General features: G+C 39.2%; 1 protein-coding gene across 3 annotated transcripts in view; it reads right to left on the bottom strand.

Annotated features, from left to right (window-relative positions):
- Macrod2 (mono-ADP ribosylhydrolase 2) overlaps positions 1 to 27,033 on the bottom strand; it is a 1,966,896-nt gene that overhangs the window by 85,377 nt on the left and 1,854,486 nt on the right. For all 3 annotated transcript variants that reach the window (XM_052726012.1, XM_052726011.1, XM_052726010.1), the window contains one exon: positions 7,104 to 7,181. In XM_052726012.1, coding sequence (XP_052581972.1) covers positions 7,104 to 7,181 — 78 coding nt within the window. The remainder of the gene's footprint in view (positions 1 to 7,103; positions 7,182 to 27,033) is intronic.

The raw sequence follows: 27,033 nt of genomic DNA, 5'->3' as shown, positions 1-27,033 counted from the left end.
GCACATCTTCCTTCCCAGAACCTTGCACGAGGCACCAACAATAATTGCCTATTTAGCTGCCCCTCTGTTATAGTACTTGTCAAAGTCTGTGTAGTCATTAGAGACTACAATTTACAGTCAGTGCCTTATGCTACACAGCACTCCACAGACCATATTGTTTCAAAGAATTTTATTTCTAGACCAAGGATAAATAGATGCTTTATGCAAACCTCAACTTCTCTGGGCCTCAGTTTCATTATTTATGGGTGATAAATGACTGTGATGCTAGACAGTCTCCTAGATTCCTCTGTGTCCTGATGGTGACCAGGCTATCTGATGGATACCAGACTTCACTGATAATGGAGGGAGACTGTTCTCTATCTCTGCCGACAGAGACACGACCATCAAATGCACTCTTCACACCAGGTCCTTGATGGGCCCCTTGAGGCATTATGTGTGGTCTGGGCTTCTCTGTACAATGATGTGGAGAGAGTAGGATGTTCCTGGAGCAGAGGCATTCTGTCTCCTGAGGGTTCCTGTGCTGCATTGGTTTCAACCAATACTAGGGTGATCAGGGTTCCATAGAGCTCAGCACTGCTGAGAAAGTCAGGTCTGTTTGAGAGGGGATGAGAGGCTCTGGGTGAACAGCAGAGTTGCCTTGACCCTCACCCCTCACTGACAAGTTGAAAGGCCATTTCAGTGCTTTGGAGGGATATCTCCCCACTCCCCCGACACCCCCCCCCCCCCCCCCCCCCCCCGCCATGCCCTCTCCATTTGTCTCTACTCTTGGCCAGTTTCACCTGAGTGCATAGTATATTTTGGCAATAATTTCCTGAATAGAAATCTATACTTTCTTTTGTTTTCCCCCTGAAATGTGGTGTGAAAATTGAAGGTGACATAAAGTCTCTAGCTTTGAAATTCAAGAAGGATCCTGTTTGCTCAACTCACAGGCCGCCAGGATCTGACATTCTAAAGACAAGACCTGGGTGAGCTCCTGCACTGCACCCTGCACCTGGCCCCTGTGTTGGGGGGCATCTGCTGTGCTTTCAAGTCCTCAGGCCTAGTATTTCTTCCGGCTTTCTTGGCCCCATGGGGCCAGCTTTGTTTGTCCTTATATTCAGCGGAGTAGAACCCCCACAGCCCTCTGACCTAATCCCCCTGGCAGAGGAGACAAAAGAATACAAAGGTTTTCACAGTTTATGTATATATTTTTTTCATACGGTGAACTCAATCACCCATACTAATGGGAGGGGCATTAGAACAGATAATCCACAAATCCATTCACTTTTCCTCAGAAATGGATCACATGGTTGTTTCTTGAAGCCTGGGTAATTAAGTTTGGCTCAAGTTAATGCTTCAGCTCTGATTAATTTGCATAAAAATTGGTCTGGAGACATCAGTCGGGAATGAAGCATTTCTAGGGGCTAAACCTAACCTCACTGTGTAAACGGACTGTTTGGGGACAAAGGCAACAGCAGTCCAGCTGCATGCTCTGCAGGTTTTTAGATGCTCAGATTTTTCTAAGAATAACGATTTTGTTTCTTTGACATTTATCTTAAAGAAATAAATTGTGGGTTTTTTTTCCAATTTGAAATTTGCTGCTAATATTCAGCATTGAGTCTTTGTCATGTCCATATTCCCCAGATTAGAATCAAATATAAAACTATACTAACATGAATTTGATTATCCCCTAAACATCCGTGGCTCTCCTTAGGGCCCATAACACTGACTCTTCTAAGGTAAATCACTTGTGAAATAATTTTCTTTTAGTAGTTACAACAAATACACTCTGGCTGTGAATACAATGCCTACAAGGACTAAGAAGGGTACGTAATTTTGCAAAGACAGAGACGGCTACTTTTATTGCTGTGAATTGCTATCTTCCTCACGTGTGTAAATATGCATATTTAAACAAATATGCACTTCATATGCATACACCAATTTATCTGTGTAGGTGCATATATGTAAATTTGTAAATACATCTTGTGATCAAAATCAATTTATCCCTTATTTCCTGCATTTTATTTTTTTCTAAAATCATTCCCTTTTTTCAAAAACCGTATTGTGAAAGATGTATAATATTCCACGTGATGGACTAATTTTGGGGTGTTTGTAACGCTTTTGTGTGTACTATTAAATGCCATATTGTAATGGATACTTTATGAATAAATATCTCCATATGTCTTAAATAGGTTATACCAAAATTGTTAGTGGCAAATTGATGGCCTTTGTCTCCCACTAATAGTGAGTGAATGTGTTAAAAACTGTTTCCACTAACTTCATATATTTTTAATTATTAAAAAAGAGAAGGTACGATAGTCTCATTTTTATGTTCCTTTCTTTTAAAAAGTAGCGATAAGGGCATCTTTTCATTTATGACTATTTTACTTCTTACTTACTACAGATGAGTAACTGAGTCTTTTGCTCATTTTCCTCTTGGACTAATGTTTTTGTTATTTTTGATAGTTTATTTTTCTTATTGATATGTGAGCTACTTTTTCTCAAATAAGAATATTATGTGTTAGTCATTTAGAGGGGACTATGCTTCCCAGTAGATATTGTTTAGAACCTGAGTTGACCTTTACTCATCACATTAAATGTATATAATCAGACATAGTAACTAATCTTTTTTTCTGACATATACAGACATGAGCATACATCCATACATTCCACATATATCCATATATGTCATTGTTTCTGAACCTGTGGGTGGCAACCCCTTTGGGGATCAAACAGCCCTTTCACAGGGGTCACCTAAGACTATCAGAAAACACAGATATTTACATTATGATTTATAACAGTAGCAAAATTACAGTTACAAAATAGCAACACAATAATTTTATGGCTTGGGGTCACCACAACATGAGGAATTGTATTAAAGGATCACAGCATTAGGAAGGTTAAGAACCACTGATAGATGTCTTCATTTTGTAACATACATAAAATTATGTGTGAGAAAAACCAAAGTTATTTTAAGACTATATTGTAAAGAAGCTTTAGGTTCAAAGCAAAATGAAAAGGAAGGTACAGAAACATACCATATGCCCCCTCTGCCTGTTGGAAGCCTCCTCGCCTCCCCATGGTTTGCTTTCACAACCTGAGTGGTGGATTTGCCACAACTGTTGGGCTCACACTGGTTTCGCCACAGTATTTTCTCACACTGGGATTCATTTTGGTATTACACATTTCACAAGATTGGCTACATGCATGGTAACAGATGCCATCTTAGTGTCATTCTGAGTATTTTCGGTGTCCTAGGATTCCTTCCTAGTCACTCCCCCTACCCCAACCTCCCCCCCACCCCAGCTCTCCGAAGTCACTGACCTTTACCCATCTTCATGCTTCTGCTCTCATGTCCTATAACTGGACTCACACGGCCCATAATCTTTCCTAATTGGCTTCTTTTACCTAATGATAGGCATTTAAGTTATCTCTCAGTCTTTCTATGTATTGTTAGCTCATTCTTTTTAGTGTTGAATAACCTTTAGTTCTTTTAGTCTAACATTTTATATTACTTTTATATTTCATCTTTACCCCGTCTGGAGCTTATGCTGGTGTAAGGATTGAAGTCGGGATTCAGTTTATTTTTTTCCAAACATCCAACTAGCTGTCTTAAGGTCACTTCCTGAGTCATCTGTCTTTGAAATGCCAGCCTGCGTATGTACTTGGTCTTACTTCAAGACGCGTTAGTCTGTTTCATTGATTTGCCCGTCACTTCCTACAGCAGGTCTACACTGTTAATCACATTCTAAAAACATCCCCTGTTATTTTTGGTCTATTTGTTCTATCATTGCTGACCATATTACATCTGCGAATTCCCTGCTATATTTCCAACAGGTTTTGATTTGTATTATACCTTATCTCACCATCTGACACATGAAGACCCATCACTAAAATATTTAATGAGGGACTCAAATATTCATCACTGAGAAGTGACCAGTTCTTTCTTCTGTGAGCCTTCTGGCTGATAGGTCCAATGCCATCTTTCCTGTTCTCGTTTGGTGCTTATTTCCACAAATACAGCTTTTCTTGTCCTAGCTCCGTCCTTTTAAGTCTTTGCAATTTTATCGAACTTAACTAAATTGTTCTGGTTCTTTTTTTTTTTTTTTTTTTTTTTTTTTTTTTTTTTTTTTTTTTTTTTTTTTTTTTTTTTTTTTTTTTGGTTTTTTGAGACAGGGTTTCTCTGTGCAGCTTTGCGCCTTTCCTGGGACTCACTTGGTAGTCCAGGCTGGCCTCGAACTCACAGAGATCCGCCTGGCTCTGCCTCCCGAGTGCTGGGATTAAAGGCGTGCGCCACCACCGCCCGGCCTTGTTCTGGTTCTTATACTTGATAAAATAACCTGATTTTATGTGTGGACTCACACCTATTTGTTTGTATTTCTGTCCCCTCATCTGATGCAGTGTGCATTAATTGCAAAGTTACTTACATTTATTATTATATGAATTATTGAATACAATTTCATGTTCATAATGAGTTTGGAGAAAATTAGGAAAGTAAGCTATCTTCTTTTAATTCTACTGTGACTTCATTATATTTGTGATTCTTGTACAGTTGTGTGTGTGTGTGTGTTTGTGTGTGTGTGTGTGTGTGTGTGTGTGTGTGTGTGTGTGTGTTGAGATAGAGCCTTGCTCTGTTGCCCAGTCTGACACTGAACTTGTAATCTTCAGGTCGCAACCTCCTAGGTAATAGGATTATAGGCATGTACCATCACAATTAATACAGATTTAAAAGATATTCTTAAAGATAATTTATATTCTTAGAAACTTAGTCCAGAATTTTTTAATTTGAGTGTTACCTCTATGGAAGTTTAGCCTTCCCAATCATTGAAGCTCAATTCACAGCATCAATTCCTTCCTTTAGCATCTTTTATCTGAGCATGGGAAATCACCTTTCCTTCATGCTCTAACTGGTCTCAATCTGCAGGAACACTATCCTTCCAGGACTCTGATCTGCAGCTCTATATACTTTAGCTTCCAGGATTCTGTGTCCACTATGCAGGGAGTCCATCGAGCTCTGCCTGAATCCCTTCCCCCTGGGCCATGGCCTGGAAACCCTCCAAGCAATTATCTGAGACAGAACTCACTTCATTTTCTCACTTTCAGAGGTCACTGAGACATAAAATTCAAACATTCATTAGTACTTTTACTCTCCATGACATTAGAAAAAGACCTAATAGAGGGAGACACTATTCCTGTCTTCCAAGAGAATAGCAAGACTTATATTTAATTTACCTTCCTCTTAATTTTTTCATACATCTTTGACTTTCTACCTGGAATCAGTATTTTCTACCCCTGTGGAACATCTGGAGATCAACATGACCTCTTTTTATCCCCTGTAAAATAAACTTAATCAGTTCTTATTCTTGAAACACACTTCCTACAGGGTTTCCAGTTCTTGGTTGACTATCATTTTGTTCCTTTTTCTTTGTATTTCCATTGTATCTATTGGAAAGTCATTTATCGGCAAGGCATTTATTGGATGACTACTTTTTAGATGTTCTTTTTATCTTTATGTTGTGATGGGACTTGCTGTAGATTTATTTCTATGTTTCTGCTTGGAGTGCATGTTTGACCATTTCAGCAATTTCACTGTGATAGGACTAACTGTGGTTTTACTTTTACTTGGTCTGCTTGGAGTTCAAAGTTATTTATCTTTATTTTATGTGCATTGGTGTTTTGCCTGCATGTGTGTCTGTGTTCAGGTGTCAGATCCCTTGGAACTGGAGTTACAGACAGTTGTGAGCTGCCATGTGGGTGCTGGAAACTGAACCTGGGTCCTCTGCAGGAGCAGTCAGTGCTCTAACCACTGAGCAATCTCTCCAGCTCCCAGCAATATTTTCAGCTCATGTAAGCTGACATCTCTCATTTCTGGGTCTCTAGCCACCTTGATTACTTTTACCAGTTTGGTTATTTTTTGCATGTAGGTACTAGATACTGTATTTCACAAAATATTTATAAAAAATGTTTGATGTGGATAAGGCTCTTTCTTTACTCTAGCTACTATCTCATGTGTGTTTTTCTCTGGTTCTTAGGAGACCTGGGATTCAAAACTGATCATTTAGACAATTTTCATATGTTTAATTTGTACTTTACCACACAGAACCTTCCCATTGCGCCTGCCTCAGTTTGAGTTTTGTTTCCCCTTCTTCACTTAGATTTTCTTTTCTTCTTTTTATTTTTTGTTTTTTTGAGACAGGGTTTCTCTGTGTAGTTTTGGAGCCTGTCCTGGAACTTGATTTGTAGACCAGGCTTGCCTTGAACTCACAGAGATCCACCTGCCTCTGTCTCTGGAGTGCTGGGATTAAAGGTGTGCACCAACACCACCCGACCTGCACTTAGGTTTTAAACAAGCCTTCGGTTCATTTCTTCAGAAACCATGCCTGGATGGCATATTTTCTAAATCTTTGTATCCCCAAGAAGCTATTACTTGACTTAAAGCATGAACAATACCTTTACTAGGTGCTGAAATGGGACCTTAAACAGTTCAGCCATTCTGGTTTTCCCTGGCAGTTGGGGCTGGATTCTGGTGATATTGTTTGTACTGTTTTTGTCTTTCTTATATACTTTACAAGCCTTACTTAGGCACCAATCTTCAGAAATTACATGAGGCTATGGAGGTGTCTGTTCTTATTTGAGTTTTCATTACCTTTGCATACAAATATAATGTATACTCTTACATTCTAGGCATAGAAACTGGCTAGCATTAGGAAAATATTTTTCTCTCTATTATTTTCCTACAGATTGCTTTATTTCTGTAAGCTTTTTTTTACTCTTCTTGGTATTCCAAGGATATGGATATGAAGATTTAGTCTCCTGGGCTTATTCTCCATAAGCCTCACATTTATTCTTATTCTTATCATATTCATACTATCATATTCATTTCAATGGTTCCAAAACTATTGCTTATAGAATCCAGGCAGGTAAAAATAAACAATATGAATGATACCAATTTGGCTAAAAATAATGAGTGACAAAGATTGAGGATGGCAACAATATCTCACCAAGATGCTAGTGTAATGAAATAGCATCAGAATTCTACTCTTCTAGAAAATCTCACATTTGACTTTTAATACATAATACTCCTTAATAGAAAAAAAAAGCTGAAAAAAGACCTCATGACTTACCATTGGGAAGTTCTTGGTCACACACAGAATGATTGGTCACATCACTGTCTTTTATAGTATTGTCGTCCTTTGCAGAATCTGCCAACAGACAAACAGCCTTTAGTCATCATTTTCAACTGGGACAGGGGCCTCTTCACAGGGTGGATTTACATTGAAGACAATACACTTTATTATTTCCAACTGTAACCATTAGAACACTTAAATATTTTTACCATCAACGACTGTTTTTTTAAAATACTACCTAAGAAAGCTGCACAAAGCTTCAGAAGCAGAGAAAGTAGTGTTGGTATCTTTGCAACAGACAAGACAGCATAAAGTGGACTTCATGCACCAGGGAAGTCTCAGAATTGTGGGAAAGGAACATGAAAGGAGGGCAAAGTAGCGAGGATTAAAGGGATATCTAATTTTAACGTTCTTAGTGTTCCCAGTATGCTAGTTGTTCACTACGTGAGCCCCAAGTCCCCAGGAAAGTCAGACATTGAATCTTGGAAATCCAGTAGCAAGCTGTGGGAAGAAGACCCTGCTGCTTAAGGTTGCGGCCCACAATGTCCAGACAGCTCTCTGAGCTTGGTGCGAAATGGAAGACTGCCTTCCCCCAGCAGGGGCTTCCTGCTCTTCGCCTGACCTTATTTGGAAGCCGTCCTTTACTTATCTTAAGTGTGACCTTTGACACAGTTTCCTGTAAATGCTCTCTCCCGGCACCCATATGATAATTAGGTATTGTGGTCCCATCTGTATGATGGGATCATGCTGCCAAATGCAAATGAAGCATACTCTGAGCACCTCTTAGGTGATGTCCCAGCTGCGGTCCCTGCCCTATGTATTCTCCTCACTCTGGAATAAAGTTGCACTGTCTCACTGAAGATGACTCATGGGAGTTTATTTCCATTGTACTCACAGCCAGCCAAGCCCTGCCTGCCACTTCTGCTCCCTTTGCCCTTGCAGCCTGTTGGCCAACAGACCATGGGGAAAAGGGAGATCCCAACAAGCAAGGTCACCCCAAGGTCCCAAAGCAGTTGATAAGAGCAAGGAGGAGAAAAAAAAGTTCTGTCCTATACAAAGTGATTCTCACCCTCTAAGTGCCCTGTTAAATATGGAATCAGCACTTGCCCACTTTAAAATTATTGTTTATTACATTTTGCCGGGCGGTGGTGGCGCACGCATTTAATCCCAGCACTCAGGAGGCAGAGCCAGGCGGATCTCTGTGAGTTCAAGGCCAGCCTGGACTACCAAGTGAGTTCCAGGAAAGGCGCAAAGCTACACAGAGAAACCCTGTCTCGAAAAACCAAAAAACAAACAAACAAACAAAAATTATTGTTTATTACATTTTACTTTTGTGTGTGTGCGCTACATTTTACTTGTGTGCGTGTGTGTGTGTGTGTGTGTGTGTGTGTGTGTGTGTGTGTGTGTGAGTGTGTATGCACACATATGGAGAGCACTAGGGCATGCATATAGAGATCAATGGACAACTTGTGTTGTTTCCCTCCTTCTACTCTGTGAGTCTCAGGAATTGAACTCAGGTCATCAGGCTTGGTGCCAGGCACCTTTTCCTGATGGATCTTCTTGTCAGTCCCTACATGCTCAGTTTTCCTGTTACAGCTTATGCTACAGAACAAATAACACAGCTCAAAGTATTCTGTAATAAAGAATTCCTGCCAGTCTAGAATGATAGATGTTGAGCCCTCTCTGAAAGATCTTGAAAAAAAGACATTGAAAAGAGCCAATAGATAGGCCAGCAGCAACACAGAAAGTTGGCCTTTCACTCATTTTGCAAGTATTTGTTGAGAGCTAACTATACGGCAGGTGCTGGTCTAGCCTTGGGGACCCAACAGGGAATAGCTGTCTGCCTTCATGAAGCTTACAATCTAGTATACCTTTCTTACATAGCCCCAAGGGACAGAATTCAAGATACCTAAATATTACTAGCTGATCTTGTCAACATTTAGCTCGGGAGAAAACAGGAGCCACCAAACCTATGCCTTAATTCCTGTGAATTGCTTCTTTTCTGGGTTTGTACCTTTAAGCTGAGTACTAAGGCCCTGAGAGCAAAGTCAGATAGAATCTGAAATAAAATTTTCTTTGTTTGCTTCTCTTCCTTGTCTCCCTCTCTTCCATCTGCCCGCTTCTCAAAACTGGAAGATAGCTTCAAATGTGATGTTTTTCGATTATTATGAGGAAGCATGTTTCTCCTAACACAAGCAACGCTTGATGGACAAGTAAGAAACCTAGGTAGTTACGATATGATTCAGCTTTAATAACCAGTGAATCAAGTATACACCGGAGTGCACAGCTTTAATTAACTGCAAATAATTCCCCAAGGCAAGTGCTTAATCATCTTCAGTGCTTCCCAGTTCTTTCTGAGTTTGACAATAAGTTTAAAAGTCAAAAATTGGAAGCAAAATTGAGCATAGACATATTTCCCCAAACTGTTACTCTCACGCATGTCAAAACAGTAAAACCAACTCCCTTTAAAATACAATTTTTAATGTTGGAGCTAACATTGAAGAGATTGAAGAGAAATCCTTCAAATGTATTTTTCCACACTAACACCAAAAATAAGTAATGGTTAAAGAAACAATTTGTGTCAATATAAGAAAGTGTTTTAGTTTTCTAGTTTATAGGAAATGTTATAACTTGGTAAGTAATTTCATACAACTCTCATTTTCCCCAACATTAACATACTAAGACTATCTGAGATTCATGTATATTTAAAGTGTGTTAATTTATACAGATAGTAACTACATATTGTACCAAATATTACCCCCAAATTCTATAAGTTTATTTACTTGTTTCTTGGTATTTTTCAGTTAAATTTTTGATATGGGGACAGGGCTGGAACCTGTGATCCCCCTGCCTCTACCTCCTGAGAACTGAGATTACAGGTTTGCCTCCACACCCAACTAAGGAATGTCCTTAATGATGACTTGTTTTGAGTTCATAAGCTGGTAATAGAGTGATTTATATAAAGTAGATGAAAAGCATTTGAAAATTTAATCACTAGACTGTACCAGTTTTTGTAACCCTGAAATATCTACAAGTACATTCTCTGTGTGTGTGTGTGTGTGTGTGTATGTGTGTGTGTGTGTGTGTGTGTATGTGTGTGTGTGTGTGTGTGTGTGTGTGTGTGTGTGTGTGTGTGTATGTGTTTATTTGTGTGTTCTTATTTTATTCACTACATTTAACAGCAAGTGAATCACCATTAAGGAAGTATAAGAGCAAAGACAAAGTCAGGGTTGACAGAGTCTGTCATGGGGAATCCATCAGCACTTTTCCATACCTACCTTGTAAGACATTCATGCTCTTGGTGTTATGGTCCTTGTAAAACAAATACACTGGCTAGCTGAATCCCATTTACAGCATATCTGTGTCCTTAGTGCCCATTGCAGTCCTTAGTCTTTCTATGTACTCATGGGGGCTGCCTACTACAGCAAAGAATTTTTCATCTTATTGCTTCTACCAGGAACCCTCCCTCTGCTTTCTAACATGGGCTAGCTCACAGCTTCCATGGAGGACTTTATAAGCCAGATGTGGTGGTTAAGGCCTGAAAATCTGGCACTCTGGAAGCTGGGGAAAGAGGAAGAAGCTGTGAGAGAGTTCCAGGCCAGCCCTTGGCCGTCCCAAAGCTAAACAGAATTTATAAAAGTGGTATTGAGAATGCTTTTATTTTCCATTTTATTTTTGTTTTGTTTTATTTTTCAAGATAGGGTTTCTCTGTGTAGCCCTTGCTGTCCAAGAACTTGCTTTGTAGACCAGGTTGGCCTTCAACACATAGAGATCTCCCTGCTTCACCAGGCTGATCTTCAACTCATAGAGATCTCCCTGCTTCTGCTTCCAGAGTGCTGAGATTAAAGGTGTGCACCATCACTACCTGGATTATTATTGTTTAGAAACAGGTTTTAGCTATATAGTCCAGGCAGGTCTGTGCTGTCAATCCTCCTGCCTCAGCCTCATTGGCGCTAGGGTCATAAGCATGTGTTACTACTCAAAGCGATAACTGTATTATATCCTCTTATAAGTCAGGGGTTAGGAAACTATAGCTGGAGGGTCAAAACAGATCATTACCTATTTTTGTGTGACTTTGGTACTATGGATGATTTTTGTGGTTGAAAACAAGATAATGATATGTTATGATAGTTTAGAAAGTATGTGAAATATCAAGTCTCTAAATAAATCTGTGTTGAGACACAGTCATGCTTCCTTGTTTATGCATTGTCAATGCACATTACATTTTATTTCAATTTTTGACCTGTTTAAGGCATTGATTTAAAATCACTGAAGCATCTTCTAAACTTACAAACCTACACAATCTTACATAATCTATAAAGTATATCTCAGTGGCTCCAGGGTATAACCAACTGTTAATTGCTCAGTTATTTAATGCTGCCAAACAAAGTACAGCACATTATAAATAATAAGGCATACTCTGATTTTAGGTATAAAATATGTGAAAGAAAATACAACTTGGAGATATTATTTGAGTATATCGATCTATATACACAAATGCATATTTTAAGCGATAATAAAGATTTCATATTAACATGACCCATTCTTAAGTGTACTCTGTTTTAGATGTGAAACTTATCTCTACAAAGCAGGATAAGACCTCTAAGCCCACAACAGCATTCGCAAATAGCTAGGTAGCGATGGAAGACTGTTTCTACAGGAGTCACTCTTTTAAAACATAGCTTGAATTTCCAGCCTCACAAACTAGCTATACTGGGCTTGATCCTGTATATTTTAAATGACGGGTCCTATTACATCATATTTACTTATGGGTTTTAAATGACAGTGCAGCTTTTCTGCTTGAGTAGACAATAGAAGACACATTTTACATGTATATGAAATTATCCTTCATAATGAGAGGGAGAAAATATACCTAGTTGTTGTGGTCTTATTGTTGTTTCCCCACCCCTAAACCCATACAATAAAACTGTAATCCATAAAGTAATAGTAAAATGGAGAGAGGGTTGGCTCAGGAAATTGGGCCGAAAGAGAACTGAGAGACACATCTCTCCCAACATGTGCAAATGCAGCACAAAGGCGCTCTCTATGGACTAGAAATTGGACACCGGTAGTGGATCAGCCAACTCTTTGATCTTAGATTTTCCAACCTCCACAACTACAAGAAATGCTTTTGTTTTGTTTAGAAGTTACTTCATTTATGAAAATAGCCATCTAATCCAGCTAGGAAGAATGCATATAGGAACTAAAGAGTGTATTATCCCTCTCCTGGTTCCACAAATCACCCTGGACTTGTATACACTGAGCTCTTCTGGTACCTTGAAGTTGCATTTTCCCCCACTAATTCTATAAATTATCATTTGGCATTGTTAAAATGTAAAAAGTTATTACCCAATTCTCAAATTCAGTCAATATTTTTTTTAATAGCAGAAACTAGAATTAAATTTATATAGAGATTCTGACTTTCAAAATCTGTAAGGTCAATGTCATATTTAAAAATTTTTTCAAGTGCAAATATTAAATCAAATATTTAATCCAAAGGTCTATACATAGATATGCTTTAAGATTAATAAGAATTTTAAAAGTACTTTCATGGGTTTTATTTTTTCTAAATCTCATTTAGAAAGTTGAAAAAGATTTAAAAGAATATTTAAAACTGATTAAAGTGAAATGAGAAATTTCATAAAAGAGAAAAATTAAGAAGTAGTCTTAAATGACTATTTAATACCATTGCATATTTCTATGCTGAATAAACCTGGGTGGGCTTAAGCTGTGACAACAAATGATGAATTTTTATACTTTTTTAGTTTTGAATTTCTCTAAAATTATCTATACATCATTTATAAATTAAGTATAAATCCATGTAAATACTTGCTTTTAACATGACGTTTGTAGATGAATTTCTAAATGGTCTTATTAAATAAAAAACATGGAGCCAAATATGGGGGTGAAAGCCTTAGAGAGATCAAGGAATTAGGGATAGCCTCCAGCCAACCTCACCTCACCAACTTTGCAGCTTCCAAATGCGAGTTACTTCCTGTCTTATCCACACCTTTATTGCCTTGCTGTTCTGTCCTCTCATAGGCTATCTCAGCCCAGCTACCTCACTTCCTTGTCACTGCCTGTCTGTACAGACCTCCAGGTCTCTATGGTTGGTACATGGATTAAAGGCGTGTCACCACGCTTGGCTCTGTTCCCTAATATGGCCTTGAACACACAGAGACCCCGCTTGCTAAGTGATCAGATTAAGGGTGTGTGCTACACCTGACTTCTTGTTTACTTAAAATGGATGGCCTTTTCCCCCTGAGTTCCAGGCAAGCTTTATTAAAGCACAAATAAAATATTAACACATTTCAGCACAAATAAAATATCACCACAGACATTCTCTAAGTAAAAATATTCTTAACTTGGAGGTCCCTGGATCTATGCTTACGGACCCATAAACCCTCATTCCCATAGGGTCCGATGACACAAGAAGGATTAAAAATAGCTACGAATATTCATATTCCAATTTTTATAATGCTGTGGCTTTATAAAAGAGTTTTAGGACTTTTTTTGTTGTTGTTTTTTAAAGAAATTAAAGAAAAACCTGAGATATATCTAGTAAATGCAGAAGATGACCCAGTTGAGGGTAGGAAGGGGAAGAAAGAAACAAAAACAAAAATAAAACATTTTGCGCCAAATATAACCTTGCAAGACATCTCACTTAAAGCTATTTTCACATCACTTAAAAAAACAAAAAATCTGGCCAGAGAGGTGACCACATCTAAGAACGTAAACAGCTTTGGAAATCTGTTAAAGAATCCATCAGTATGACACAGTGACAACAGCTAGTAACAGTGTATGGTATATCACTGTCCCTTGGTACCTGCACTTTTCCTTCCTAGAACTTCAGTGTAAGACAACAGGTGATTAACTGTCTGTGAATACACTCTCAGGGCAGGAAGTCTACAAACTGCTTCTAGTAATATTAGGAGCCCTGGACTACCATTAAACTGTTGGCAGGCCATCATTTGGGTGTAGAAACTTTAATAGGTTTGTACAAAATAAATGATGGACATGAGAAATGTGTAAATATCTACTCAGAAGAACACGAGCTTGATGCAAAGGTAACACAAATAATCACCTGGCCTTTTGTTGTTGTTGTTGATTCTTCTAAATTGATTCGATTTGACCAAGCCAAACATTTAGTCTGGCCAGCTCCTTGGAATTTCCTTTTATGAGTAAATGGAGCAATTAGGAAGAAGGTGATTTGCTCTCCATTTGAACAGGGTGCTTGTCCATAGTGAACTAGAGTTTATGGGGTGTTTGTGTTTTCATGGATATGGAAACAGTTACTTATTCATGTAAGAAGGATACACATAACCTTATCCATTTCTCCAGCATTTAGCTATGGATGAGCTGGCAGTGGCTGGTCCCAGAGAGGCTAGATACACAAGGATGAACTATATTTACCTGAAATGTATCCAGATCCTCAGACAGGACATGACTCTGGGTATCAGGAGGCCCAAATGAGCTATAGCTGGTCATTTGTCTTCATTATGCTCTCATTAACACCCATTAAAAGGTGGCCAATAATTTCTAGAGATTTGGAATTCAGGCTCTAATAGCCTTTGAGGCATGTTAGAAAACTACTGTCATACACAACTAATTTGGTTCCTATTAGGACACACATTCCAAATACAAGGGAACCTATTTAAGACAGTTTGAGTATGCCTTCATTTGAACAGAAATCTTTCTGTATTTGTTATTGAAAAGGTAAGCGAGTTAGAAAATCAATCATTATGATGGATAAATACTAACAGAAGGCTATAAATCTGGACTTAGAACTTTAAGTTTTATAGCTCTATGGCAATCCATTCACCTTACAAAATACCAGTTTCTGGACACAGAAATAGAGTGTGTTGACCTACATAATCATTTGAAGTTACTTTACAATGCTACTCTGTGGGTTTAATCAATTTATTGTTCAGACAATACCTCTCTGTGAGCATTCTAGTGCTGTCTCCATCCACCTTCTTCACCAATAAAATAAGGGTCAATAGTGGCAAGTACTGTAACATGGCACCAGGGCCACACTCTCCTTCTTTAACAGAGCATCTGGACTAAGAACCATCACAATGCAGAACAGAACAGCTGGATAGAAAGCTGAGAAGGACCACAATGGAAAAGAAATGCTTAATTACCCTTTCCATCAAGTTAATTTTTCCCCTTTGGCAATGTAAACAAAGGAAAATCTGCTCCTATTTTTGGTTGCCTGTGATTTGGTTGTTTTAGCATCCTTGACCTCCTTTTTCTGACCTTTATTTTCTCCACCTTGCAAGGTGTCATACTGAAGGCCTTCTTGACATTCTTGAAAGCAAATCTGGCCAGGCCTCAGGCATGAGATGTAGCCAAGGCTCTCAATGTGAACAGAGTTGGAATTCTGTGGAGTACCACATTGACCTTATGAATTTATTGTACGGCAGTTACAGTCAACAACAGTGTATTATTTACTATTGCTCCTTGGTATCTGCAAAGGATGTTTTTCTTCCCAGAGCCCTTCAAATACCAAAATCAAAAGATTGACAATCCATGTATATATCTGTAAATATCCTCTCAAATACTTTATCTCTAGGTTACTTACAGCACCTAATAAAATACAAACACTACAGAAATAATTGTTATAGTGATTAGGAAGAATGACAAGAAAAGTAAGTTTTCACATGTTTAACACATTTTTTCTAATACTTTGACATTGAGTTAGTTGAATAGGCAGATGCAATATTCACAGATAAAGGAGTCAATTATTTTTGAAATCAATAAAAGTGTAGACTGTTTAAGTATTTTCAAAACAAAAGCAAAAATGGTATCTGAGGTTATTTAGATGTGATTTCCTTGACTTAGTCATGCTACAAAACAGACACATGCTACAAATGTCCTCCAAAGGCCCGTATGTAAAGGCCTGGTCCCCATCTTGACATTGTTGATACATATTGGAACCTTCTAGGGAGGGAGGTTTCAGGCTATTGGGAGTATACTCTTAAGGGAAATTATGAGGCCCTGATATTTCCCTTTCTCACTTTTTAAACTGGTGAAAAGTTTGGTGAGTATCACAGATTCCCAAAATGATGGATTGCCTCACATTGGTTCAAAAACAATGATGCCAACTGCTCAGGGACTGGAGCTGCAGAAACTACTGAAGACAAAACCCTTTTCTCTTACTAAGTTGGTCACATTAGGTATCTGTTCCACTCACCGAAACCTGACCACTGCAACACATTCCAGAATTTCACTATGTAAGGCATAAAATCTGTCTGCCAATTAATAAAGAAGTTGACGTTCAAATGTGAGAGAGTAGAAGGGATTTACTTACACTTCCATGTAATTTGATTAGATATTAAAAAAGGCTATTGTAATTGTAGTGCTGGGAGGACACCACCCTTAGAAGAATGACAATGCTTTTATAGTTAACTTTGAGTAGTCACAGCCTAGAAATGGGTCAGTAGTTATCATGCTGTTCATGACCAAAGATTTTCTAGAATTTTCAAAGTCTAACTCATAGCTCACCCTGTTGGATCTCAACTCATTTCTCCCACCAAAATGATGTAAAGTGGTGTTTGGGAACTACAATAAGAATATGGGCCAGGCAGTGGTGGTGTACACCTGCTGGGTGGTGGTGGCTCATGCCTTTAATCCTAGCCCCTGGGAGGCAGAGGCAGGCAGATCTCAGTGAGTTCGAGGCCAGCCTGGTCTACAAATGGAGTTCCAGGACCCTCAGGACTGTTACACAGAGAAACCCTGTCTTGAAAAACAGAGAGAGAGAGAGAGAGAGAGAGAGAGAGAGAGAGAGAGAGAGAGAGAGAGAGAGAGAGAATATGGGCTCTTTGTGAGAGTTGTTAATTCTATGTGAACTTCAAAGAGTTGGACATCTCTAAAAGGAGAGGCACTATTAGGAGGTGTGACTTTGTTGGAGTAGGTGTGGCCTCATTGGAGGAAGAGTGTCACTGTGGGAGTGGGCTTGGAGGTCTCCTTTGATCAGGCTCAGTGCAACACTGAGTTCACTTCTTGTTGCTTATGGATCAAGATGTAAGACTCTCAGCTCCTTCTCCAGCACCATGCTGTCATGTCTCACCATGATGATAATGGACTAAACCTCTGAATCTGTAAGCCACCCCATTAAATGTTTTCTTTTATAAGAGTTGCCATGGTCATGGTGTCTCTTCACAGCAATAGAAACCCTAAGACACCAATTTTTGACTATTTTATATAATCCTAGTAGGAGAATGGTAGCAGCAAAGGTCTAAAGCTAGAGTTGTCTTGCTTTACTTCCTCACACTCTTTCCCACTTCTGAGATCTTTTTAGAGCTAGAGTCCATAGGAAAGAACAAGCTCGTTCTAGGTAGCCTGATGGCAGACTGTGTCTACCAACTCTGATCCTGCTGGACTACACTCAAGATCGCTCCAGATAGTTCTAATAGATGAGCTTTCAGAGACTGACGGGAGTGTCAAGGGTTAAGTGCCTGAATGTTGATTTCAAAGGAACTAGAAGTTAAGACTGTACTTTTCTCACCTCCTCTGAATCTATCCCCCACGTTTCTGAGCCAAACGCTGCCTTTGATCTCTTTAGTAGCACGTTGCTTACTGATACAGTCCACTGTTAATCTTTTCTTCTCTGCTTCATTTCTTCATGCCTCATCTGTGCTTCTGGTACCACCATCAAGTATACACTGCACATCTTAAGATTAATTTTGCAGAACCCAAACCAAGATGGCCTAGATAATCACCAATATTTCTCCTAAGACCTGGTGTCAAAACTGAATTCTTATCTTCTTTTCCTGACTGAATTGTTCTAATATATCATAGTAACTTTAATTAGGTAACATAGAGAATAGTGCCTTCCACCTAATCAGGAAAAAGGGGGAGAGGTTGCCATATGGTGTACTATAATACCCTGACTTTTGGGATAGGATAAGTTCGGGAACGATATATACAGTTGAACACAGCCTTTAAGGAATCTTGACATGAGAGATTCCCATGACAGGGGAGGAATAATCTTCGATTACTAGGAATTGACTAGCTCTCTGAATGGATGATTGGTAGATAAAGCTGCGTAGTCTCATGGGAGAACTACTTTACAAACTCCTGCCTTCTGGATGATGGGATAATGAAGTAGCACTTTTACTCCCCAATTCTTTAATTAAGACTTAACCCCAGCATACATCACTCTTATATAACTTGAATATGTGAATCTAGCAAATACATTATCTAATTTTACATTTATTATCTAAGTGTGCATATATAGGTACTTTAAGTTATTCTAAAGTGCTTTTTACAAATATTATTTTAAGACATTTGGCATTCTTTTAGATCTATCTTTTAAAAATTCTACTTTTATATTCATTTAAAAATATAGAGCATTTAGGAAACTTGTATCAGACCAAAAACTGACAAAAAGTTAAAGAGTGGAGCAGGTTGGTCATGCATAATACAACAAATTTACTAAATTTTATTTTCAGATATGAGTCTGATTCTAGAAAACAACCAGGTGATACTTAGTATTATAGGAAATGGGTAAATAGATGTATTTATATGATGAGGATAGTATTTTTTCAAATAAACTGAGAAAAGTGCATTAAACACTGGAGTTTGGAAATACATTTCAGGGATAGAATGCCTACCCTCAAAAGTACAGGGCCTTGGGTTCAGTTCCCAGCCCTAGAGAAAAAGAGTACTATAAAATGTTATTCTGCAAGGACCTTGAGAATCATACTAAGGATTAACTTTAAAATGTGCTATTTTCTACTTTCAAAATAACATTATTTGAATTTTCTGATAATTTCTAGAAATTATGGTCAATTTTCCCAATTCAGTGGCTCGTTGTGCCACTCTGCATCATCTTTCACAGACTTACAGGCTTAAAGAACACATATTCACTCCTTTTTTTTTTTTCATTTTTTTTTTTTTAATTTATTTTGCAATACAATTCAGTTCTACATATCAGCCACGGATTCCCTTGTTCTCCCCCCTCCCGTCCCCCTCACCTTCCCCCCAACCCCCCCCCCATTCCCATCTCCTCCAGGGCAAAGCCTTCCCCACAGACTGAGGTCAACCTGGTAGACTCAGTCCAGGTAGGTCTAGTCCCCTCCTCCCAGGCCGAGCCAAACAGTCCTGCATAGGCCCCAGGTTTCAAACAGCCAACTCATGCAATGAGCACAAGATCTGGTCCCACTGCCTGGATGCCTCCCAAACAGATCAAGCCAATCAACTGTCTCACCCATTCAGAGGGCCTGATCCAGTGGGGACCCCTCAGCCATTGGTTCATAGTTCATGTGTTTCCATTCATTTGGCTATTTGTCCCTGTGCTTTATCCAACCTTGGTCTCAACAATTCTCGCTCATATAAACCCTCCTCCAGAAATGGAATGAGATCTGCATGAACAGCCTGGACATGAGTGGGGGTAATGAAAGGCGAGGGTTGAGGGAAAGAGAGCTTGGGGGAGCGGGAGATCCCAGCTGGATCAACAACAGAGAGGGAGAACAAGGAATAGGAGACCATGGTAAATAAAGACCACATGAGAATAGGAAGAAGCAAAGTGCTAGAGAGGCCCACAGAAATCCACAAAGATACCCACACAGCAGACTGCTGGCAGTGGTCGAGAGACAGCCCGAACTGACCTACTCTGGTGATGGGATGGCCAAACACCCTAATTGTTGTGCTAGAAACCTCATTCAACTACTGAGGGATCTGGATGCAGAGATCCATGACTAGGCCCCGGGTGGATCTCTGGGAGTCCATATTCACTCCTTAAAGTGTTGGACTCTGCGGTAGGGAAGAAGGGAAAACATGAGGAGTGATAGTTAACACTAAAGACCTTGGAAAATTCAACTAGAAGTCTACTACTAGAGACACTTCCTGAAATTCAGACATATATAAGAAGAGTTTTAGTGGAGTTATGCTATAAGGGACAATGCCCCTCCTAGACACCATAAGCTATCCAATAAAACCCCCATGCCAGAATTGGGTTACCTCTTTTAGGAGTTGTTAGTTGGTTCACATAGAGCCCTCAAACATTAACTCCTATTGCCATTAATCTTGGTTAGCCTCTAGATTAAACTTAATGGTAAGACCCAGTTGTAGAAGAGACCAAATACTTAGTCATAGGTCATGGAGAAACCAAAGTGATGCTGACTTGGAAGCTTAATTCTTACTGGCTAGCTTTAATGGTGATGGAAGATGCCATGAAAACTATCAGAGGAGACAAGTAACCATCAGTCTTATCAATCAGTGAATCCTATGAGATACAACAATGACTGGCCTGGGAAGACATGTGTATTGGTGCAATAGTCCTGTCAATGTTTTGGTAGTAACCAACACTTTCTGATTAGATTCCATAATGTGGAATCCATGCCTGGCACCACTGTTGGTCATGAACTTGTGGCTAAAGAGGTATTAGGTCCTAGGACCTATTATTCTGCTAAATAGACATAATATTAAACTCTTAATATCTTATAACCATACCCATACATTGGTGTATCTCTCAGCCCATGTCACAGAAGCTTTTTTCTTCAGTAGATGGCAATGAACACAGAGATCGATGTGGAGGGAATAAGAGACTGCCGAGTGCCTAGTTGTAACTCCCTTCTCCCAAGCCTCAGGGAGCATTGTAGAAGAGGAGGCAGAAAGATTCTAAGAGCCAGGGGTGGTAGATGACTACAAATAAATAATATTGTCCAGAAACAACAGGGCAGTTGCACACATGACCTTACAGTGTGGTGAAGCAATCACAAAACGTGCACAAAATCAATCTGGACAAAATCCAAGAATGGGGTAGTGGGGAGGTAGTCACAAAGTCTGGTTCTTAGTTAAGGAGCTATTGGCAGTTGATGACTGCTGGGAGAAGAAGAGGCATTTTTCCTCACGAATGTAGGGCATGAAAGGCTACCTATGTTTCAGTACATAGTTCTAAACCCACAGGTATAAAGACAGCACTAAGTAAACTTATTGAGCTTTTAAAAAACAGAACACCTGAAGTTTGGGGGGTGGGAATGGTGGGATAGGGGATTCGGGTGGATTTGTTTAAAACACATTCCAGGCATGTACGGAATTCTCAAGCAGAAAAAAAAAAGTGGAGGGAAAAAATGGACTTGGGTACTGCACTGGGTCAAGGAGCCCTGTGGCTATGTCAGGCATATTAACATGGTCGGAAGAGATAACCCTAAGGGTAAAATAGTAGCACTTATATCTTGGTGGTAACCAACAGCTCTCTAATTGGACTTCAGGCCTTCTCAACAGGAGAAAAATCATGCCTGATACTGGACATGTAGCCAATGACTCAGGGCTAGTGAGGTCATGGGTCTTAGAGGAGAATCTATTATAATCACTTCACTAAACAGCATTATTTCTAAATTCATTTTAAATACCTACTCTTATACTCACAGATAAAGAAATTTCTCTTTGTCACAAAAGGAAACTATTTCAGAAAACCACAATAGGTCAAACTATAGAGAAGTGACTATAGGGTTACTAGCCCTAATTGATATATTGACAACACAACTCTTGTACCTAAAGCTCAGGGAACATTATGGAAAGAGGGGAAGATTGTAAGATCCAGAGGACCAGGAAAGCTGCTTGAGATTGTATCTCCTAAAAATGGCAGGAAAGATTCACCCATGGTATCTCAGCAATATGGTTGATCAATAAGACCTGAAGAACTGCAACACCAATAGATATGCTGACATGGAAGGCAGAAATTTCTCAAGGTTTTGTCCATTTGCAAAGAACTGCAGGCAACCAAGGATTGCTGAGTGTTCCAGGGATGAGTCCCCTAACTGATTACCAAATACAAGTAGTCCCCCAAATCATATACATACAAATAAAACTAAAAAGATTGAACAGGTCATATTTATAAATATAACAATAACAATGAAATAAAATAGAGGTTATGATTTCAAGAAGGAGAAAGAGAGATATTTGGGAGTGCTTTGAGAGAGCAAAGGGAAGGGATAAATGATGTAATTATATTTTATGAAAAAAATACATTGGAAAGGAAAAAATGGCAGGAAGAGTCACTTGCAAGAAGAGGAGTTAAGTCATTTCTTGTTAAATATGATGTGGGCATTTCAGTATTTTAAAAATAAATGCAGTAGTACACCAGTGTATCAGTAGAACATTGGTACCATCTTTAGTTGAGAAGTATACCAATACATTTCTCCAAAAGGTAACATCAGCTTATGAACCATCGGTATCTAATGTTTTACTACTGATGGAAAAAAATGAGGTCTATTATGGTGATATTTTATTTGTGCTAAAATGTGATCTTATTTGTATGTTAATAAATAGAGTTACCTGGGGGTCAGAGCTAATAGCAAGCCATAGCAGAAGTCTGGCGGTGTTAGCACACGCCCTTAATCCTGATCACATGACAGGCAGATCTCTGTGTATTCAAGGACACCACCAGCATGGAGACACACGCCTTTAATCTCAATACCAACCATAGAAGATCTGGAGGTCTGTATAGACAGGCAGTGACGAGGAAGTCATGTGGTTGGGTTTACAACCAATGAGAAGGCAGAACAGAAAGTCAATAAAAAGACAGATACACAGGAAGTAGGCCTCTTTCTCAGGGGAAGGATGGCAGTGGCAGTGAAGGGTAAGAAGGTGGTTTTAAGTCTCAGCTCTTAGCTATTGCTCTGACTTCTTGGGATTTTAACTCTGCATTTGGCTCTGTGTTTCTTATTTAATAAGACTGTTACATCGACAGTCTATCTTAAGAGTCTACCACATAAAGACTGAATAATCCTCAAACACATTTGTGATCATGCCTTAATTTATTATTTTTCCTGGGAAAGCATCATTGTAAACAAAACCTTTAGGGTTGGATTTTATATGTCATTGTTAAGGGAAAGTCATGGTATTAGGGCTAACTGTATAAGTAGATGAAGTTGATGATCTCTGTATGGGGGATGGTAGGGAGAGATGCTAAGTCTACCTTTCCCAAAGTTTCCACCTTGTTTTCTCCTAGTATCCAGGGCAATTATTTCTTCTTTGAAGGGCTGTAAGGTGAAGACTTCATTGAAAGAGTCTTTTAGATTCAGTTCAGGACAATGAAAGAAATACATTGCTTGGGATTAACCCAAAGGTGAGAACAATACAGCTAAACAGAGAATAAGAAGAAAGAGCCAACTACAACTGGACAGAGTGTGAGGGATGGGAAACTGTAGCTCAGCCAACAGTCAACTCTTATAAAGTAGAGATTTTACTTTGGCTTGTAGAGCAGCCTCTCCAATGAGTTACAGGAACGGCTTGAAAATGTGTCCACTTACCAGATAGTTTTTCCTGAGCACATTGAACTACTACTTAGATACAAATGATAGCTAATGGCAGAAAATTTTTGCTTTGTGTTGACTTGACCCAAATATCCTAGTCTGGTATTCGCCATCCTCCGCAGTCATGGCACTTTTCTTAGCAGCTGATGATTGACTGGATGATGGATCTGTCATTTAGGTCAAGAAAGTTTATCCATTATACCTGTTATTCATTGTACCTAAAGTAAGTCTTTGGCATCCTACTTTCTTCTGTCCATAAATGTTCTTCTTGCAGATAGAATAGCTTCTGCACGCATCTTTCAGATTCTAGCTCATGCTCACCTTTTCTACTTATATTACAATTAACCCGAGGCCAGAGGTCATCTTCAAGACCTCTTAGTAAATTTCAGCATGTTCCATCCCCAGGACTTACCATGCTGTGGTTGGTCTTACCTAGTTTATATCCTAGCTATGTGCTCTCAGACTAACTACACTATTGCTCCAGGGTTCACCTTCCTTATTTTAAATTGAGATGGTAATTGTAGTTAGATGAGAGATGAGAATGAAAAGAGTAAAACACAGATATTTTTTAGACTGGAAACTAGTTCACAATGTGGGCTACATAATTATTAGCTGATGATAGTGTTGCTTTTTGGCATTTCTCACATGCTCCTCTACTTTTCCATCTAGACTGTAAAGTCCTTGAAGGGCAAGAACTGTACTTTTTAATTACATTACATCTTACTAACAGTTAAGGGCAAATAAAAATCTGTTGGTGGCTGTAACATACCAACAAATTTTAATTGGTAGCTTTTTGTAGGCCAGATTGTGTCCACTAAGAATCAATTGAGAGCCTACATAGATACTCTCTCTCTCCTGATCAAACTTAAATTATTGTGATGGTGGAGGTTAAAGATATAGTTATATAGTGACTGCTTAACACACACGGGGTCCTGAGTTTGATCCTCAGCAATGCAAAGTGCTCCTTCCACACCCAAGACAGGTTAGAGATGTGGCTCAGTTGTTAGAGTGCTTACTTAGCTATAGCAGGAATCTTAAAAGGTCTTATTAATAAAAACAAACCTGAAGCCAGGTATTGGGGGTGAACGTTGAAAGATCAGAGAAGCAGAACAAGCCACAGACACCTCACCTTGCCAATTCCTCAGCTGATCCTGTTTCCTCAGACTGGAAGTGTCTGAGTCCTCATCCAGAATGAATCTCAGCTGAACTGCTGCTAAAAGCCTAAAAGCTTAACCGAACCTAGTTCCTGGCCTGGTTTTCATGCCTTATATACCTTTCTGCTTCCTGCCCTCACTTCTTAGGATTAAAGGCGTGTGTCACCATGCCTGGCTATTTCCAGTGTGACATTGAACTCAGAGAGATCCAGACAGATCTCTGCCTCTGGAATGTTAGGATTAAAGGCATGTGCTACTACTGCCTAACCTCTATGTTTAATATTATGGCTGTTCTGTTCTCTGACCCCAGATAAGTTTATTAGGGTGCACAATATTTGGGGAACACAATATCACCACACTTACCATCCTTGAAAACCTGGATTCCATACCTAGAGCTACATAAACTAGGCCTGGTTTGTCACATACTTCTAATCTAGAACTAGGGAGGTAAAGACAGGAGGATCAGAAATTCAAGATCATCCAGGGTTGCAGAGTGATTTGAAGACCAGCCTGGGCTATATGAGGCTCTATTTCAAAAGCAAGAAAGCAAGCAAGCAAATAAACAAAAAATCAAACTAAAACAAAAGCCATGACCTATAAACTCACAGTTACAACTGGGAAAGGTTGCAGAAGAACAAGACATCTGAAAACCATGCAGTGAGGGTTATGAAGTGATACAAGGGCTTAGCTGGTGAGGCTGGCAAGCACTGGCACTCTACTTGGGTTGTGCACATCCCCCTCTTCTAACAATGCACATGGCATCCTATCTCCTTTGCCTGTACATATACATCACACACACACACACACACACACACACACACACACACACACACACACACACACACTTCACTCCTGAACAATACTCCCAGCACCAGCATGCATGGGCCTCCACCTGCTATGAATGTACTGCTCTTAAACAACAGTATAAGTTTCATTGCCCCAACAACAATCAAATTTAGACAGTTTCAATTCAAATATACTCCTAATGTATCCAGACTTGAAAAACAGAAGGGCCAGTCTGACATGAACTGGTTTGGGTTGCATACACAGTAAGGCAAACTGTGTCATTTGAACTTTCAAAGGAAGCCCCATATTCACTATCTTATGACTATGCATAAAGGCATACATATGATTAAAATCAGGTATAGGGATATATACAGCTGGAAATGACAATACCATATAATCTATCAATAAAAATATAAACTATGAAATACTCCATACCTTTTAGAACCCAGCCCCTTTTTCTACTAGACTCCATTAAAAAAAACCCCAGGGAGTAACCTGGGGTCTTTTCTCCCTCATGTGGCCTGCTGTTCTTTGCAGTACATCTCCTTCTGATCTGCGCTAGCCATTTGACTTACTTTTAAATAAAATCTCCTTGCTACTTTTGCTATATGCATAAGTCCTTATTTTCAGTTCTTTGGATGATATGCCCCATACCTGGACATACCTTGCCTAGACACTGGCCACCAGTAACAATTGGCAAACACATTGTCTTCTCAGGTACCATGAGGGTTTTAAAGGAATTCAAGGAGTATATTGTAACCTTCTTACTGACTGGTAGTAGCACCAGGCCTTAGGAACTGTCATATTCTATTTGAAATTACAAAAAAGGCACTATGAGCTTTGACATACATAAAGTCAGCTGATTCAAATAGGGTTCAAATCTATATATTTTCCTTAGACTTGCTGAAAATAGTTGTCTGTTCAACATATTAGTGTGTGAAATTCATGACGACATACAACAAAATATGTCACATAGTGAGTGGATGCCATGCACCAGGGCTCTGTGCATCCCCAGTTCTACCCAAATCTCATTTTTAGCTACATGAAGAGCTTGTAGCTTTGTCACATGTGGCATAGCTAAGGGAGTGACTCAAATATAATTTTGGAATAAGAAAATAATGCAAATAATAAAAGCAATAAAATGGTAGAATGAGTCTGCTATAAAACCCAGCATAGGCAAAATCTAAACAAATGATCATTTAGCGATGGGGATCACAGACTTTAAATAGAGCAAGTAACTGGTAATATGCCATGCTCTTTGAAAATATTAATGGGAAAATGGGAAGGAGAATATGAGGGCTAGCCATCCTCTTTCCTGATGGATTTGCTAACATTCAGGAAAGCCTTGGGGGAGGGAGACAGAGACAGAGAGGCACAGAGAGACACAGAGAGAAGGAGGGAGGGATGGAGAAATGGTGGGGTATGTATATGTGTTCCTTAATTCAGGGCAGATAGATGTCTAAAGGAGAAGGAAATATCCAGTGAAACAAAACTGGCTTTATTTTTCCTCTCATCCTAATTTCTTTCAATCTGTTCTTTAGCCTTCAAGTCAAATGTGGCCCTGGGCCCACCCATCACCCCACCCAAGCATTGGCTGCCTCATTTGTATTAGAACAATGACTGCAGCACCATCCATCTCTAAAACATATCCGACACATGTTCAACAGACTCCTGCTCCTTCTCCTAACCTCATAGGAAGGATATGCTTGAAGACTCAAGAAC

This window comes from Peromyscus californicus, unplaced genomic scaffold (assembly GCF_007827085.1).
Source record: "Peromyscus californicus insignis strain IS unplaced genomic scaffold, ASM782708v3 Scaffold_7__1_contigs__length_154581171, whole genome shotgun sequence".
Classification (NCBI taxonomy): Eukaryota; Metazoa; Chordata; class Mammalia; order Rodentia; family Cricetidae; genus Peromyscus; species Peromyscus californicus.
This window is presented reverse-complemented; position numbering and strand designations above follow the sequence as displayed.